Below are 18,437 nucleotides of genomic sequence, written 5' to 3'. Positions count from 1 at the left end.
CACACACCCAGCCACCCACCCACCCACCCACCCACCCACACACACACACACACTCACACACCCACACACACACACACACACACACACACACCAGCAGTGTATTCTATACAAATGACCAATCTTTGGCTTCTAACACCAGGAGTTTCTTGTATTCTGATGATCTGCTTTTGCCCCACAGAGCACACACTTTCAATTAGTGGAAAACACCTCCACTAATGTTCTTGAGAAATTGTCAAGGTATTAGAGTGCTCACCAACTTACACCAAATCCATCTAAGACACAAGTATGTTCTTTCTGTTTTAGAAACCTCTGCAATGTAAGCTTATTATTGTTATTATTCTCTCTTATCAATCATAATTATAAATATAATTTAATTTTTTCTTTCAGTCTTTCCTTACAGCTCAGAGTTTTTTGTTTGTTGTTTAATTCAGGAAAAAGAATTTGGATTTCTTTTTCTCAAAAACATTCATATCTATTTAGAAACAATTCCTTCTACTCAGCTATGTTGAAACATCAGCATCTGTAGTAGATTCAAATCAAATAGGGATTATAAAAAATTGATCTAATAATAGGTAATTATTTCATGGTAATAATGACAAATAATTGACTACTGGTAAAGATAAATAACACATTTTTAGAGAAAGCAGTTTATTTATATTAAATTCTTCCACAGGGATTGATACATTTTGCAGAAATTGTTCAATAGTGAACTGGAAAACATCAAAACTGTCTGATACTCTCAAACTGCCATTTTCTGACTGTGGAGATGATGAGATTTGTAATTCTGAGCTTCACTTACAGTGTACTTTCCTTGATATGTGAGTACTAATCACTTACATTTAAGATAGTTAACTCAAAATGATTGTGCTAAGCATTATCCAATAAATAACTCTTCAAATAATTGTGATGTGCAGCTAATCACATTCCATATATCTGTTTCATGGTTGATTAGAAGACCATCAACTATAATTATGTCTCATTAGTAGCAGAACTATATAAATCTGCAGAGTTAAAATTTGAAGTAGTGTTTATTGAGATGAATTTGAAACTGAACTGATTGCTAACATCAGTCTTCATAATTATTTATTAAACTACTTCTGTTTCTAAAAGATAATACCAACAGAAAACAACTGAATGTTATACTATAATGAAAGCAACTTTCAAGCACTATAGTCATGACTTTTTCTAAAGCTGGAATAAGCAGTGATGTTATGGTGCCTTAATGATAAAAAACCATTTTTGTTTGTGGTTAGTTGCATTGTATTGTAGGAATTGGGGAGCATGGAGTGATTTATGTCATAATTATGGTACAGTGCTCAGCCTAACACTTGTTATTATGATTACTCACATCTGCATTTATTGCACAAATCAGGTGTAAGCAGCTCTGCTGTCACTGGATGTTGCATTCAGCTTAATGCTGAATTCCACATTTCAAACAAATACAATGCCTAAATAAATGCAAATTAAATTCACTCACAGAAATTATGGTGCACACATTTCACACTCACCAAAAGACACTTTAAATAGTAGGCAGTGGCAGCGGCACCAAAATTATGAATGAAATAAAGAGACGTATGACTGGAAACAACTACACTGAGGTCATCAATTTCTACATTAATAACAAAATATTGCTATCATGACATTTATTTTAAAGAACGAGCAAATTAAAAATTAGTTTCTTTGAACAAGTTCCAAATAGAAAATTTACAATTTTAATATTTGTTTTAGTCTTTGGTGAGACCTAAAGCCCCCCCATAAACCATGGACCTTGCCGTTGGTGGGGAGGCTTGCGTGCTTCAGCGATACAGATGGCCATACCGTAGGTGCAACCACAATGGAGGGGTATCTGTTGAGAGGCCAGACAAACATGTGGTTCCTGAAGAGGGGCAGCAGCCTTTTCAGTAGTTGCAGGGGCAACAGTCTGGATGATTGACTGATCTGGCCTTGTAACAATAACCAAAACGGCCTTGCTGTGCTGGTACTGCGAACGGCTAAAAGCAAGGGGAAACTACAGCCGTAATTTTTCCTGAGGGCATGCAGCTTTACTGTATGATTAAATGATGATGGCGTCCTCTTGGGTAAAATTTTCCGGAGGTAAAATAGTCCCCCATTTGGATCTCCAGGCGGGGACTACTCAAGAGGACGTCGTTATCAGGAGAAAGAAAAATGGCGTTCTACGGATCGAAGCGTGGAATGTCAGATCCCTTAATCGGGCAGGTAGGTTAGAAAATTTAAAAAGGGAAATGGATAGGTTAAAGTTAAATATAGTGGGAATTAGTGAAGTTTGGTGGCAGGAGGAACAAGACTTTTGGTCCGGTTAATACAGGTTTATAAATACAAAATCAAATAGGGGTAATGCAGGAGTAGGTTTAATAATGAATAAAAAAATAGGAGTACGGGTAAGCTACTACAAACAACATAGTGAACACATTATTGTGGCCAAGATAGACACGAAGCCCATGCCTACTACAGTGGTACAAGTTTACATGCCAACTAGCACTGCAGATGATGAAGAAATTGATGAAATGTATGATGAGATAAAAGAAATTATTCAGGTAGTGAAGGGAGACGAAAATTTAATAGTCATGGGTGACTGGAATTCGTCAGTAGGAAAAGGGCGAGAAGGAAACATAGTAGGTGAATATGGATTGGGGGGAAGGAATGAAAGAGGAAGCCGCCTTGTAGAATTTTGCACAGAGCATAACTTAATCACAGCTAACACTTGGTTCAAGAATCATAAAAGAAGGTTGTATACCTGGAAGAATCCTGGAGATACTAAAAGGTATCAGATAGATTATATAATGGTAAGACAGAGATTTAGGGAGCAGGTTTTAAATTGTAAGACATTTCCTGGGGCAGATGTGGATTCTGACCACAATCTATTGGTTATGAACTGCAGATTAAAACTGAAGAAACTGCAAAAAGGTGGGAATTTAAGGAGATGGGACCTGGATAAAATGACTAAACCAGAGGTTGTACAGAGTTTCAGGGAGAGCACAAGAGAACAAGTGACAGGAATGGGGGAATGAAATACAGTAGAAGAAGAATGGGTAGCTCTTAAGGATGAAGTAGTGAAGGCAGCAGAGGATCAAGTAGGTAAAAAGACGAGGGCTAGTAGAAATTCTTGGGTAACAGAAGAGATATTGAATGTAATTGATGAAAGGAGAAAATATAAAAACACATTAAATGAAGTGGGCAAAAAGGAATACAAATATCTCAAAAATGAGATCGACAGGTAGTGCAAAATGGCTAAGCAGGGATGGCCAGAGGACAAATGTAAGGATGTAGAGGCTTACCTCACTAGGTGTTAGATAGATACTGCCTACAGGAAAATTAAAGAGACCTTTGGAGAAAAGAGAGCAATTTGTATGAATATCAAGAGCTCAGATGGAAACCCAGTTCTAAGCAAAGAAGGGAAGGCAGAAAGGTGGAAGGAGTATATAGAGGGTTTATACAAGGGCGATGTACTTGAGGACAATATTATGGAAATGGAAGAGGATGTAGATGAAGATGAAATGGGAGATAAGATACTGCATGAAGAGTTTGACAGAGCACTGAAAGACCTGAGTCGAAACAAGGCCCCGGGAGTAGACAACATTCCATTAGAACTACTGATGGCCTTGGGAGAGCCAGTCATGACAAAACTCTACCATCTGGTGAGCAAGATGTATGAGACAGGAGAAATACCCTCAGACTTCAAGAAGAATATAATAATTCCAATCCCATAGAGAGCAGGTGTTGACAGATGTGAAAATTACCGAACTATCACTTTAATAAGTCACAGCTGCAGAATACTAACGCGAATTCTTTACAGACGAATGGAAAAACTGGTAGAAGCGGACCTCGGGGAAGATCAGTTTGGATTCCGTAGAAATGTTGGAACACGTGAGGCAATACTAACTTTATGACTTATCTTAGAAGAAAGATTAAGAAAAGGCAAACCTACATTTCTAGCATTTGTAGACCTAGAGAAAGCTATTTACAATGTTAACTGGAATACTCTCTTTCGAATTCTGAAGGTGGCAGGGGTAAAATACAGGGAGCGAAAGGCTATTTACAATTTGTACAGAAACCAGGTGGCAGTTATAAGAGTCGAGGGGCATGAAAGGGAAGCAGTGGTTGGGAAAGGAGTGAGACAGGGTTATAGCCTCTCCCCGATGTTATTCAGTCTGTATATTGAGCAAGCAGTAAAGGAAAAAAAAGAAAAATTCGGAGTAGGTATTAAAATTCATGGAGAAGAAGCAAAACTTTGAGGTTCACCAATGACATTGTAATTCTGTCAGAGACAGCAAAGAACTTGGAAGAGCAGTTGAACGGAATTGACAGTGTCATGAAAGGAGGATATAAGATGAACATCAACAACAGCAAAATGAGGATAATGGAATGTAGTCAAATGAAATCGGGTGATGCTGAGGGATTTAGATTAGGAAATGAGACACTTAAAGTAGTAAAGGAGTTTTGCTATTTAGGGAGTAAAATAACTGATGATGGTCGAAGTAGACAGGATATAAAATGTAGACTGGCAATGGCAAGGAAATCATTTCTGAAGAAGAGAAATTTGTTAACATCGAGTATAGATTTAAGTGTCAGGAAGTCGTTTCTGAAAGTATTTGTATGGAGTGTAGCCATGTATGGACGTGAAACATGGACAATAAATAGTTTAGACAAGAAGAGAATAGAAGCTTTCGAAATGTGGTGCTACAGAAGAATGCTGAAGATAAGGTGGGTAGATCACATAACTAATGAGGTGGCATTGAATAGGATTGGGGAGAAGAGAAGTTTGTGGCACAACTTGACTAGAAGAAGGGATCGGTTGGTAGGACATGTTTTGAGACATCAAGGGATCACAAATTTAGCAATGGAGGGCAGCATGGGGGGTAAAAATCGTAGAGGGAGACCAAGAGATGAATACACTAAGCAGATTCAGAAGGATGTAGGTTGCAGTAGGTACTGGGAGATGAAGAAGCTTGCACAGGATAGAGTAGCATGGAGAGCTGCATCAAACCGGTCTCAGGACTGATGACCACAACAACAACAACGGAGACCTAAAGCAGCAGTCCTTATCTGTTATGATGCAAGCAGTGAGGTGCAATGTTGTCAGCAGCTTATCATTGCAGATGTCGTGTTAGAATAAGCTTTGTCAGGTGTAGATGCTGCAAATGAATTATCTCATGTGGAATTTTACTTTCCACGTGGTAACAATTTCATCAGTGGCATATTATAGGCCACTGTATAGTTGGACGTTGTTACAGTTGTCACCAATATTCAGCTTTGCACGATAATTTATTATGTCTCCCATGCACAGGGCTGAAGTAACACAGTTCAGTAGAGGATTTTAAAGTTATTTTGATCACAGAATTACAGTCTGTTCATTTAACACTTGAGTAAAATGAGACAACTGTCCACTGTTGGCAGTAACATGCACACTCTTAATAACCAGTCTCTATATGCCTGTGGCACAATTAATGACTCATGCACATGGTAGTCAGTGACAGCCTGAATATGCAGTGAAGTTATGAAGTATTTAAAATACACACAGCACAGTCATAGTGCACACAGTTCTTTCCAGAACTAATTGTCACAGTTAAATGACAAGTTCATTTGGCAATTTTACACAGTCCAACTTTTCTGTTTACTTTAAATATTTTTACATTCCATTACAGGAAAAAGCAGAAATGTATCTCATCATTAATCAGTGTCATTCACACTGACTGTTTCATGATGCAACACAATCAGCACTCTTTAACCTCCTTCCGCCTTCTCAGTACGAACAAGAGTGCCACCCATTCTTCTCACACTGTTTGACTCTCACAATCAATATTCTGATTGCTCTCACTCTGCTTATACAATATCTCAGTACACTTTTAACTTCACTAACTGATTCCAATCAAATTAATGCAATAAATGACAAATGAAGAATCAAAATATTTTACATATTCAATAGACAACTAAACTAAACTAAACACCATCCAAACAGGCCTTGGAAGTGCCAACTGTACCAACTGGCTGCCATGTCATCCTCAGCCCACAGCCATTACTTAATGCAGATATGGAGGGGCATGTGGGCAGCATACTGCTCTCCTGGCTGTATGTCAGTTTACAAGACAGGAGCTGCTACTTCTCATCAGGTAGCTCCTCAGTTTGGCTCACAGGGGCTGAGTGCACCCCATTTGCCAACAGTGCTCGGCAGACTGGATGGTCACCCACCCAAGCACTAGCCCAACCCAACAGAGTTAACCTCAGTGATCTTCCAGCAACCAGTGTTATCACTGTGGCAAGGACATATTCAATAGACAAGAAAACCTAATTACTAATGTCCAAAAGGGAAATAATATCAGTTGCTTATTACTGTTTTTACAACAAGCAATTACCCATTACATTATACAGGGTGTTTATAAATTAATATCGGGGTTTTAATGCTTTATAATATTTATTATATGAAACTTACAGTTATAAATGACATGTCAAATGAAAGAGCAACTCAAACAATTTTACCAAGAACCTTATAAATGTTAAATAATAGCAAAGTACGTGATTGGTTGAACTTCACTGTACCCAAGCGCTGGATAGACCACAAGAGGCCCAATGACTGGGCTTGCTTTGCATGGCCTCCACGTTCACCAGACCTAACGCCATGCAATTTTTTCCTTCATCAAGGATGGTGTGTATGTGCCTCCACTACCAGCAGACCTCCCTGATTTAATAAACTGAATTGAAGCAGCTGTTGCTACAATCACTGAAGACACACTTATCAATGTTTGGGAAGAACTCGGCTATAGACTTGATGTGTGGTGTGTGACAAATGGTGCTCACAATGAACATTTATAAGGTTCTTGGTAAAACTGTTTGAGTTGCTGTTTCATTTGACATATCATTTATAACTGTAAGTTTAATGTAACAAATATTATAAAGCATTAAAACCACGATATTAATTTATAAACACCCTGTATAACAAAATAAACACTATACTATATCACCAGAAATTCATGTATAACTACGAGAAAAGCAAGAAAGAAAACAGAGAAAAAACTTCCTATATAGGTCACAACTAGCAACATCTTAACAAGTGCCATAATATTTTAGGCTAGCAAGCAGAATTCTGTGGTTATGGAATTCACCATTAGCATAATTTTTGCTATTTAGCTCCATGGGATGTCATTAGTGAGCTCACATTTGGTTATTCCTTTAGAGAATCCCAGATGAAAACTAAATAGAGAGGTAGCTGACAAGTCCTACACACAAAACTGAATAAGTATTCCAACTACAACCTCAATAGCTTTTGAAAAGTCTGAAAAGCGTAAAATGAATCTGTTCTTAGAGGTGGTCTTTAGCTGTAGATTTGTAGATGGGTCTTACTGCAGCATATATCAGTCTCTCAGGATGTGGGAAGTAAGTCACTGACTGGTTATAAAGTTGCATAAGAGTAGATCTATCAAGTCAGTACAAGATTTAATTCTGCCCTAGAAATATCATCATAGTCAGGAGAATGACATAACAAATTTTGAAATCGCCATTGAGATCACATTTTCTAAACTAATTTCTGTTGGTGATGTATGCAGTGCTCGCCAAAGTAATACTTGGAGAGTTCATAACAATCACAGGCCTTGTCAAAAAAATTTATATTGCTTCCAAGGAATATCTAAACCATTATTATGTTATGGGCTTAATTTACCTTTCAGGCCAGCTACAAGAAACGGTATATCAAACTACATTTCTCACTGATACAGGCTATTCTTGTCAGAAAATTTAGCTGGAAATAAGAAGACATGTCACATAAAATATAATAATACTTGTTAGCTGATGTGCACGGAGCACTTAATCTAGAGATACAACTATCAGTAAGCCCTACTGAGCATTCTGCTTGAAGTGTGTTTTTACATCTTAAAAGTTTTCCACATTTCTTAAGTGAACTTCTTTATTTACACTTAATCTGGCTTATCACTATTGCTAATAGCAGTAATATTCCTCCCCAATGTGTCACAGGTAGAGAAGTACCATCCAAGAATATCCCAACAGAGTTCATAGGGCACATTAATATAATATTTGTCCATAAAATCTTTGTGTACTTTCTTTTGGTTGATACATTTCAGATGAATTTTTATTTGTTGAAAAACTCTTGGTTTAAATAAGGATATGTGATATTGAACAAGGCCTGTGAATGCCTGAGAAACTTCATGATGCCTGTTTTTTTGGTTTCTTCTCATATCCTGCGGAGAACTGTTGTTTGCATTGTTGATTTCGAGACATTACATGAAAAGTCAGAAATGCCTTTTGCAGTTATAAATAAATTAGTCTCTAGTGGCAAGGATGATTTTTAATTTTTTAAGTTGTATACTAGTAATCAGTTCTAAGACTATCAGCACCATCTTCAGATGCTCTTCTTCCCTTAGCAAAATTTTCCAAAAAATATATTACAGCATTGCATATATAACATAACAGCATTACTCAAATAATATATGCCATAAATTGTCAATACTCTAGTGCTCATAAGATCAGATTTAAGTGCTTCTTATTGAGTCATTACAATGCTCAAAGTCATAGACCAAATATTAAGACATTAATATTTCCTATCTTACATGTGTTAAATGTCATCATATAATGTTGGTAATGAATTTTTATTTAAAATTAAGGACAATTTACACCAGGGGTGTATATATCATTCTCTACAAGCACCAATCTCTCTAGACACAGGTAGCTCTGTTCCTAGAGCATCACCAATAACCCAGACTTCATAATAAAAGTATGTCATGAGCAGAAGTAGTACCTAACAATGAACTTGCACCATCTTCACAACTTTCACCCTCTTTAAGCACTATTTTCAACTGCCTTAATTGTTATACATAAACAACTGTGATAAGGCTATGTCCTGAAATCTTTCTGAATTCATGGAATAACTCTAAAAAATTTTGTTCCCATTGTTGAGCAGTTGTTGGCTGAAAGCTTCACAATCCATTGCACGTGCAACCTATGTGCAAATGTCGCTTCACCTACATACTTTCCTGATAGAAAAATTTAGAGACAGAGAGAAGGAAAGAATGAAAACTGTTGTTTATTGCTGTCCTCTCCAAAGTGTTTCATGAGAACATTACTGCCAACATGGTTTACATGTTCCTCTTCCATTAGCTTCATATTTTTTATAACATTTTTCTTTCTTTCTTGACATTTTGGTTTTTTACACAACTGGACTCTATCTTCAGAATTATTTACAGAACCTCAGCTACTGAACCACAACACATGCAAGGTCTAGGCTAAAAGACCTCAAGAGTTACTAGAAAGGTGACAACAAACATTCAAGTCACAGTGTCCCCAATCTTCACAAATGAAAAGCTTTTGTCATTTGATAAAGGTTGTTTTTATCACAAACACTTTTGTCAAGGTTAGTTTCCATAGAACCATCTTTTCTTTGAGCTGCAGTAACTCAACTAAATCTGGTGAAGCATTTGGTGGGACTTGGGCATGGGTACTAGATTACGCGGAAACTTGCGTATTTAAAAAAAGAGTGTGGGTGTTGTATTTGTTATGAACTCTTAATCTGTTTCTGGGCTACCTCCATTGGAAATTCTTTGTTTGTAAGGTATCTAGAAATATTATTATCTGATTTCACTAAACCCTTGTTCCCCTTATGGATGCTGTGTCTGTGAGTGTTCTGACCATGCCCACCCTCTTAGTTCCCGAAGTTGGTTTATTAATGTTTGGAGTAACTTAGTAACTTGGGCAGCTGATCAAATTTTCAAAGCAGTTTTCACACTGAGATAGTAACACACTGCAGTGAATAACAGGGACAGTTGAATTTAAATAACCAGTTATGTTAATAACAATTATAATCATCTTTTTGTTGCTCTTCTTTGTTTTTTATTGATGGCTGATTATGCATTTCCATTCTGTGATTTATCTTTCTGTAATCATCTAGAGGATGATCATGTTGATGTTTAAATAATAATATGAATTCTGGTGTACTTTCTGCAGAATTTCACATATATTTTCAGTCATTTCACTTCACAGTACGAATCAATAAAACACACACAACTCGTTCTCCATCCTCATAGTTCAAACTTGCACAACCAACTGCAGAAAAGAACATGAACATTCAGTGCCCATACAGAATTTTCAGGAGGGAAAGGTAATTTTACAATGAATAAAATTATTAGTAAGGGGGCAAAGGAGGCTTCATTTGTACCATGAATGTAATCATACTGTACCATAAGTGTGCAAATGTGGGCTATAGTGTCAGTGTTTGGGTGCACAGCATACCACTGGTCAGACCCGCCACTACAGTGAAAAAAGTACAGCAGTGAATCCTGTTATGATGTTATGGAGCCTTCAGTGCCACATTTACAGACAGGCTAACTATTTTGATGGGTGTGTGTCCCATGAACCTACAAATAAGAAAAGAGGCTGTCATTTTCTGGAAATTCTTGGGGAAATGGTAACAAATCAGTTACTAACAAAGGATATAGCATCTGTGGAAAGGCAGCAGAGATGGAATTCCTCAGATACAGGAAAGATTACGCTTTGATTTCCTCCTGATGTAAACGAAAAGCTTCAGATAAAACATTTTGAAGCAAGTAGGGGTACATTTCTGGATGTGGACTGTATCCTACATATGTTAATAGAATAGGTAAGAGGGCAACGAGCAGTTGTGGCTGCAGCAAAATCAGCACACTAGATCATGTCAAAAGGGGTTGTACCATAGTTGAAGATATAGCAAGGACTGCTTGGCACACTTTAAGAGGTATAATCATTTTTGGCATAATTAGAGTAAAAGACACCTTAAATATTGTAGCTGATGCTGTCTCAGAAAAAACAATGTGCAATATAGCCAACACATGCCACTCCAGAGATGAGGAAGGGCTGTATATAAGGGGGTTATAATTAAACTTTTTCTACTTGAGAAGCCACATGAAAATGGCTGATTGTAAGAGAATGAAACTTAAAGCAAGCAATTGTAAGGACATGCAGAAGAGGAATAATGAACAAAACATTGAAGGACATTTTTATTTCCCCATGAGAGGCTAACATTCATTATTTATATTTTTATTTTATTTTATTTGGTATGCGTATTCCATAGATCCGTACATGCGAGTGATTCGCCTGGATGTGGAACGTGTCAATACAATTGTACAAATACAATTAATGCTACAGAATAGTAATATAATTCAATGATATAGATATTACAAGCTGTCATTAAACTAGTATAGCAATTCTCAATATAACATTATAACTATAACATTAACACTATAACATTAACATAATATTGTATCATCCATCTAATAACTAAGAGACCAAATACATCTATTATTAAGGGAGGGCATTACTTCTGGAAAAGAATTCATCTAACGAGTACAGTGGATGGTCGAGCAGGTATTTTTTTAACATCCCTTTGAACAGCGTTTCATTTTCTATTGTACATTTAATATAATTAGGCAATGCATTAATTGTGTACCATTGTTTCATTCCAGTTCACAAATGTTGCCCAGTTAACAATCATATCCATCCACAACAGCCTAGAACTGAGCAAGAGATACCATTTCACAATATTGTTCTTAGCTCTTTTCAAACAATGGGCCATGGTATGTTCAGGTGTCATTCCACAGCTTTTGCACTGCTTGAAGAGCATGCATCTCATCTGGCACTCTCATCAATGGCAACAGTAACTTCTTCAACCATTTGTGGCACAATTGGCCATTGGCATCTCCAAGGAACAATTCTCAAATTTCCAGTTAATTTAATGTTCAGAACCATGGTCTTCAAACATGGTGCAGAAAGACCACCTCTCTATGTTCCTTTAATGTGTTGATACTTGCAAAGAGCAGCAGAACTATTGCTATTGTCTTGTTAAAATAGTTATATGAGTAAAGCCCTGCTCACTTTGTCCAGATGCATTTTGACTGTCTGCAGCTGCATGCGCAATGATGACTGTTTAAACACCATGTCACCATGCCATTACCGTTGTGTAATTGCACTTCATGACACTAACTCTACTGACAACACAGATCCTGCAGTGCACAGTCTGAACATCGCTCCTATAAATTGAGTACCTACACAGTAAACACACAGCTCAACAAAATTAAAGGATCACTTATTGGAAAACCAGTAATTATCACCCATTGTGAGACATAAGTTTGAAATTTGACTCAAAGCTACCTGCAGCCTGTAGTGCCTTGAGAATTTTGGTGTAAGTTCTAAAGACTCTCGGCTTTCCACCATCTTGAACACCCAATATTTTAAGTGCGAGGGTGAGTTTGCAACAATTATTTTATAGGGAATCTTAACTGCTGGTGTGCATTAGAAGTAACAAGTAAACAGCATATGCTGCAAGTCCTAAAAACTCCTGTTTTGTAATCTGTCTACCTCACCGCCAGTTTCTGTGTGTGCAAAATGGGTGTGTATTGGGAGAATACTGCAACAGTGACAGTCAATCAGCACGGACAAGTGTTTGCTTCTCACACCATAGAAGCTGTATGTCCAGTACAAGTAGCAAGCACACTTTATTCCTTGCTGGTGTAATGACTGTATTTGTGGTGAACAAATGAAATATGTACTGAACTGAAGACACTTACATTTGATTTTCTGGTGTTGGAATTGCTCCACACAATACATAAGTCAACTGTGAGAAACATGTAAGTCTTGCACCCCAGTACCATGCTGTCTTGTGTTGTCAGAAACAGTTAGAAGCCTTTCTCTGAAATGGGGAGCAAATGTGATGTCCTGTGGCATTACCGTCAGGCTTGGCAATGCTTCAAAAATCAAGGCACCCACACATGCAATAAAAAGACCACACCTTGGGAGTTCATGTTAGGTGTAAGATGAGTTTCTGATGGTGCGTTGGCACCAAGTTTCACCAAAATTCTGCCCAGTGCCATCATGAACATGTCACATGTTCAGTAGTTCATCACACCTACTCTCACCCACGTTTCACCCCTCTTGTGATGTCTCTGCACTGGTGGTTGTAAGTGCAATGCGCAGTTTAGAAATAATGCAGTTTTCTTATGGGTGGTCAAGTGTAGCATTACACATATATAGGTGAGCTTACCAGCTGGCCATTGTTGGTAAGAGATGAAATTGTTGTATGACTGAATGCTACTAGCCCAGGAGATCATGTCAGGCCACAGCAGATGCTCCAGGCCAGCCAGGGTTGAAACAAGGAGCACATGGCTGGAAACCAGAAAATCCCAACAAGGGGAATTTGGATGAGGCCTTGATCACTTGAGAGAGCCAGCTGTGCTCCCAGAAATGGCAGACTTTGACACTAACAGAAAGATGGCTTCTTACAGCTCTCTGAGAGTCCATAATAACTTACATCCAAATGTTAATGCAAATCAGAACAAATCAGAAATTCCAGAAAAATGTGGCACATCCAATGACTCAATAACATTTTGATATGTTTAAAACCACAAAAGTTAATATTTCACAGTGAATGAACATTTACGCAATGAACCTGCAAATTAACTTTTAAATGCTTCACAAAATTTCAACAAACATTATCTCATATGATAGCATTGCACCATAGCTGTCAGCCCTGAAAGCTATGTATCTGTATCCATTTTAATTATTGCTTTATGACATCCTTTATATCTGTTCCATTATGCAAACATTTATCATCTGCCACAGCTACAAAGTAAATGAACTCGCATGACTACCTCATATTTTGTCATACTTAACATTTTCATTTAATGAACACTTTGCTACTTTCCCAGTAACTTTATTTAAATGTTGATTACAAGTGCTATTAAAAACTGTGTTAATTCAAAAGTGTTCAATCACATATGTTAGTAGACACCATAATCCAAAACAGAACCAAAAGATAGTTCTATCAAGAAAGCATTAATAATTATTTAAATACTATTTGAGAAAAATTCTTTGTCATTTAACTTGAATGTAGTTGTGAAAGAGTACTGGCATATTTGCTTATGTACAAATTTCTATTTATAACTACACTCCTGGAAATTGAAATAAGAACACCGTGAATTCATTGTCCCAGGAAGGGGAAACTTTATTGACACATTCCTGGGGTCAGATACATCACATGATCACACTGACAGAACCACAGGCACATAGACACAGGCAACAGAGCATGCACAATGTTGGCACTAGTACAGTGTATATCCACCTTTCGCAGCAATGCAGGCTGCTATTCTCCCATGGAGACGATCGTAGAGATGCTGGGTGTAGTCCTGTGGAACGGCTTGCCATGCCATTTCCACCTGGCGCGTCAGTTGGACCAGCGTTCGTGCTGGACGTGCAGACCGCGTGAGACGACGCTTCATCCAGTCCCAAACATGCTCAATGGGGGACAGATCCGGAGATCTTGCTGGCCAGGGTAGTTGACTTACACCTTCTAGAGCACGTTGGGTGGCACGGGATACATGCGGACGTGCATTGTCCTGTTGGAACAGCAAGTTCCCTTGCCGGTCTAGGAATGGTAGAACGATGGGTTTGATGACGGTTTGGATGTACCGTGCACTATTCAGCGTCCCCTCGACGATCACCAGTGGTGTACGGCCAGTGTAGGAGATCGCTCCCCACACCATGATGCCGGGTGTTGGCCCTGTGTGCCTCGGTCGTATGCAGTCCTGATTGTGGCGCTCACCTGCACGGCGCCAAACACGCATAGGACCATCATTGGCACCAAGGCAGAAGCGACTCTCATCGCTGAAGACGACACGTCTCCATTCGTCCCTCCATTCACGCCTGTCGCGACACCACTGGAGGTGGGCTGCACAATGTTGGGGCGTGAGCGGAAGACGGCCTAACGGTGTGCGGGACTGTAGCCCAGCTTCATGGAGACGGTTGCGAATGGTCTTCGCCGATACCCCAGGAGCAACAGTGTCCCTAATTTGCTGGGAAGTGGCGGTGCGGTCCCCTACGGCACTGCGTAGGATCCTACGGTCTTGGCGTGCATCCGTGCGTTGTTGCGGTCCGGTCCCAGGTCGACGGGCACGTGCACCTTCCGCCGACCACTGGCGACAACATCGATGTACTGTGGAGACCTCACGCCCCACGTGTTGAGCAATTCGGCGGTACGTCCACCCGGCCTCCCGCATGCCCACTATACGCCCTCGCTCAAAGTCCGTCAACTGCACATACGGTTCACGTCCACGCTGTCACGACATGCTACCAGTGTTAAAGACTGCGATGGAGCTCCGTATGCCACGGCAAAATGGCTGACACTGACGGCAGCGGTGCACAAATGCTGCGCAGCTAGCGCCATTCGACGGCCAACACCGCGGTTCCTGGTGTGTCCGCTGTGCCGTGCGTGTGATCATTGCTTGTACAGCCCTCTCACAGTGTCCAGAGCAAGTATGGTGGGTCTGACACACCGGTGTCAATGTGTTCTTTTTTCCATTTCCAGGAGTGTATCATAAATTATCTGAAAGTGATGTAATATTCCTAACATTTCTTTATTTAAATATTGTTGTAATGTATTAGTTTAGTCTAGGAAGTGATCAAGAAGAGTCAGATCATGTCTATAAGGGGTGAATGTTTGATGGGATGGCCTTCAGCCAATGGAAAGCAAATAGTATTGTAACATTGTGGGAGTCAAATGTCGACTGGGACTTTCCAAGTGAAGAGCTCAAGGGAACAATTCTGGACACTGTGTCAAGTGCTGGAAGATGACAGATCTACCCATGGTAACAGGCATGGTTCATTAGCATAGTGATTTATTCCTGGCAGTGAATGCCCACTACAATGTTCTGACAATTCTTAGTTTTGCATGTGTTGATCTGTGAAAAATCATGTTGAACTCTGAACTGTTGTGAACTGGTGAACATTTTGTGTATTGCAATTATGGTTCAAATGGCTCTGAGCACTATGGGACTTAACTTCTGAGGTCATCAATCCCCTAGAACTTAGAACTACTTAAACCTAACTAACCTGAGGACATCACATACATCCATGCCCGAGCCAGGATTCGAACCTGCGATCGTAGCGGTTACAGACTGTAGCGCCTAGAACTGCTCAGCCACCCCGGCCGGCTTGGAATTATGAAATGGACTTAGTTTTCATTTATCTTTCATGACTATTTAGTTTGAAGATTTTGCTACCATTCTCGTAATGCTCTCAGCATAACTTCATTGCATTTGATAAGGTTTATTTATGTCTCTATTTTAACTGAATATCATAGGACCACCTTCCCATTAATTTGAGATGTCATTTCTTGCATAAACACTGTTCAACATAGTTTTCTGTCATCTACATTGCTTATAGATGTTATGCATTTTATTAACTCTCAAGAGTAGCCATGCATAGTATATTTGACTATAGGATCACAGCTACAGGTTATTATTCACAGTGAATTAGCTGCAGGCCATGAAAACAGACAAGCACGGCTCAAAGGTATGACAACATTAGGCTATTCCTTTTTAAACAGAGCCTTCCATAGCCATAGTCCAGTACATAAGTTATCAGTAAGCACAGGAAAAAATGCAACTTGTTTTCTCAAATGAGATACTGTTTTGAAGAGCAACTACTCAGCAGTAAGAGTTAGGTACAGTCGCAATTGGGGTTTTCTTGCCTGCGATTTGAGTGTAATCACTTTAGAATTGTAATTCTAACACATTAAAACATTCTGTGATCCAGGTCCCAAATGAACTTCATGATTGGCAGTTTGCATGGGGGATCCAAGCACAAGATTTTGCAGCAGTTACATGAGTGAGAATTGGTAGCAAAAGATAGGCATGGAGAAATTAGGGACAGAACTTCAAAAGAGAAGAGGAAGGCTATGCAGTGGCATGCTGAGCTAGAGTCTGCAGAGACCAGCACCAGTGGACACCATGACGGTAGCACAGCAGCAGTGGTGACCACGGTAATGTGGACTACCTGCATTGACTTCAAGATCATCACCATCGGAATCATCTACACTTTTTTGGCAACAGCATTACAGCAGAAAAAGCTAGGATGACAGACAAATTAAGTATGTGCACCAATAGTGTTAAAATACTTGACCCTGAAGCATCATCATCAATGATGGAGCTTCCAATGATTAAGCTGTCACCCAGCATGTGTGGTTGAGATAATGTTGGTGGGCCCCTTAGTCCAAACTCTGAAAACGGTGACTTTGATAGGGATGATATTAGTGGAGCAGATCATCAGAGACAGGAAGCGTAATTATTAGTGATTCAGTGGCACTGTTAAGGGCAATTCTGACAAATTTGAATCCTAAGATGGGGTTACTGGGTACAGAGATAGGTTCAATAAAAACAGAAATAAGTTCAGTTGACAAATGTAGCAGAATGTGTAAAATCTGAGGTTAAGAAAGTTAAATCTGATGTAGAAGGGAAGATGGATTCAATATTAGAACCTATAAGGGCAGATGTAGGCAAAATTTCTGAAGAGATTGGCCCAGTTAACACTAGAGTCAACAAAGTTGCAAAAGATTTCCAGGACAAGCCATAAAAGACGTATTAAGAGCTGGGTAGTGATGTCAAGAATTGTGTGCTGAGGCAAAATGCACTTGAGGAAGTGCCCAAATATTCTATTAACAATTTCCCTGGTAGACTGTGAAAAAGAGATGGCGAAAAATAGACAACAATTGGAAGAAGAAATTAATAATAAAGTTCTGTGGCAAGAACCACAGAGTAAAGACCTATGGACAGAAATAAATTCTTTAGCAGTGAATCAGGCTACTACTGCAATAGGTGTTCCTTGTGTTAATTGAGGAACAACAAAATGTTTTGCAAATGATGGAAAATACCACCCTGTTGATTTTCTTGGTGTCAACAGAGGCAAAAATTATGTTTACTAGAAGACATATTGAGGGCAATGTACAATCATTGGCAAATGTAATAAGTGCTTCATTCACCACCTATGAAGTGTCTGAGAGTTATTTCCTGAAAAAATTCTGGAGTGGAGCAAAACAAACATGACTCCAGAGTGAGTTCATAAAAAAGGTCATATTTCTAACACTGAAATGGGTTGATGCCAGATTTTTGTGTGTGTGAACTACCTATGCTGAAGCATATAAATCATATGCTGGTACCATTGACAGAGGTTACGACACTTGAGAGGCAACAACTGGAATTTTTACAATGAATTTTTGTCCACAGTCCAACAAATCCCATTGATGAGTTTTTAGATTTTATTCAGAAACTTAAAGAGGTGCTGATATTTTATTGCAATCGATAAGGGTAATTTCTGTCTATATTTTAACTGCATATCATAGGACAACTTCCCATTTATCCAAGATGTCATTTCTTGAATAAACTCTAGTCAATGTAATTCCCTGTTATCTATGTCAATTACAGATGTTAGAATAGAACCCTTGTTATTCAATTATAATACATTTAACATTTATTTTGTAATTCTGTGTATCTTAATAACTCGCAGTTTTAGTCAATGCATAAACTATTTGATAGCAGAATTACAGCTACTGGTTAATTTTTGTAGTGAGTTTGCTGTGGGGCATGTAAGCTGATATGCATGGCTTGACCCTACGA

General features: G+C 38.8%; 1 protein-coding gene across 3 annotated transcripts in view; it reads left to right on the top strand.

Moving 5' to 3' along the window:
• The window catches only part of LOC126480903 (integrin alpha-4-like), a 582,211-nt gene that overhangs the window by 384,365 nt on the left and 179,409 nt on the right, over positions 1 to 18,437 (top strand). For all 3 annotated transcript variants that reach the window (XM_050104300.1, XM_050104298.1, XM_050104299.1), the window contains exon 15: positions 674 to 818. In XM_050104300.1, coding sequence (XP_049960257.1) covers positions 674 to 818 — 145 coding nt within the window. The remainder of the gene's footprint in view (positions 1 to 673; positions 819 to 18,437) is intronic.

The sequence above is a fragment of the Schistocerca serialis genome, chromosome 5, assembly GCF_023864345.2.
Source record: "Schistocerca serialis cubense isolate TAMUIC-IGC-003099 chromosome 5, iqSchSeri2.2, whole genome shotgun sequence".
NCBI classification, from domain to species: Eukaryota; Metazoa; Arthropoda; class Insecta; order Orthoptera; family Acrididae; genus Schistocerca; species Schistocerca serialis.
Note: the sequence above shows the minus strand (reverse complement) of the source record. Positions and strands in the feature narration are given on the sequence as shown.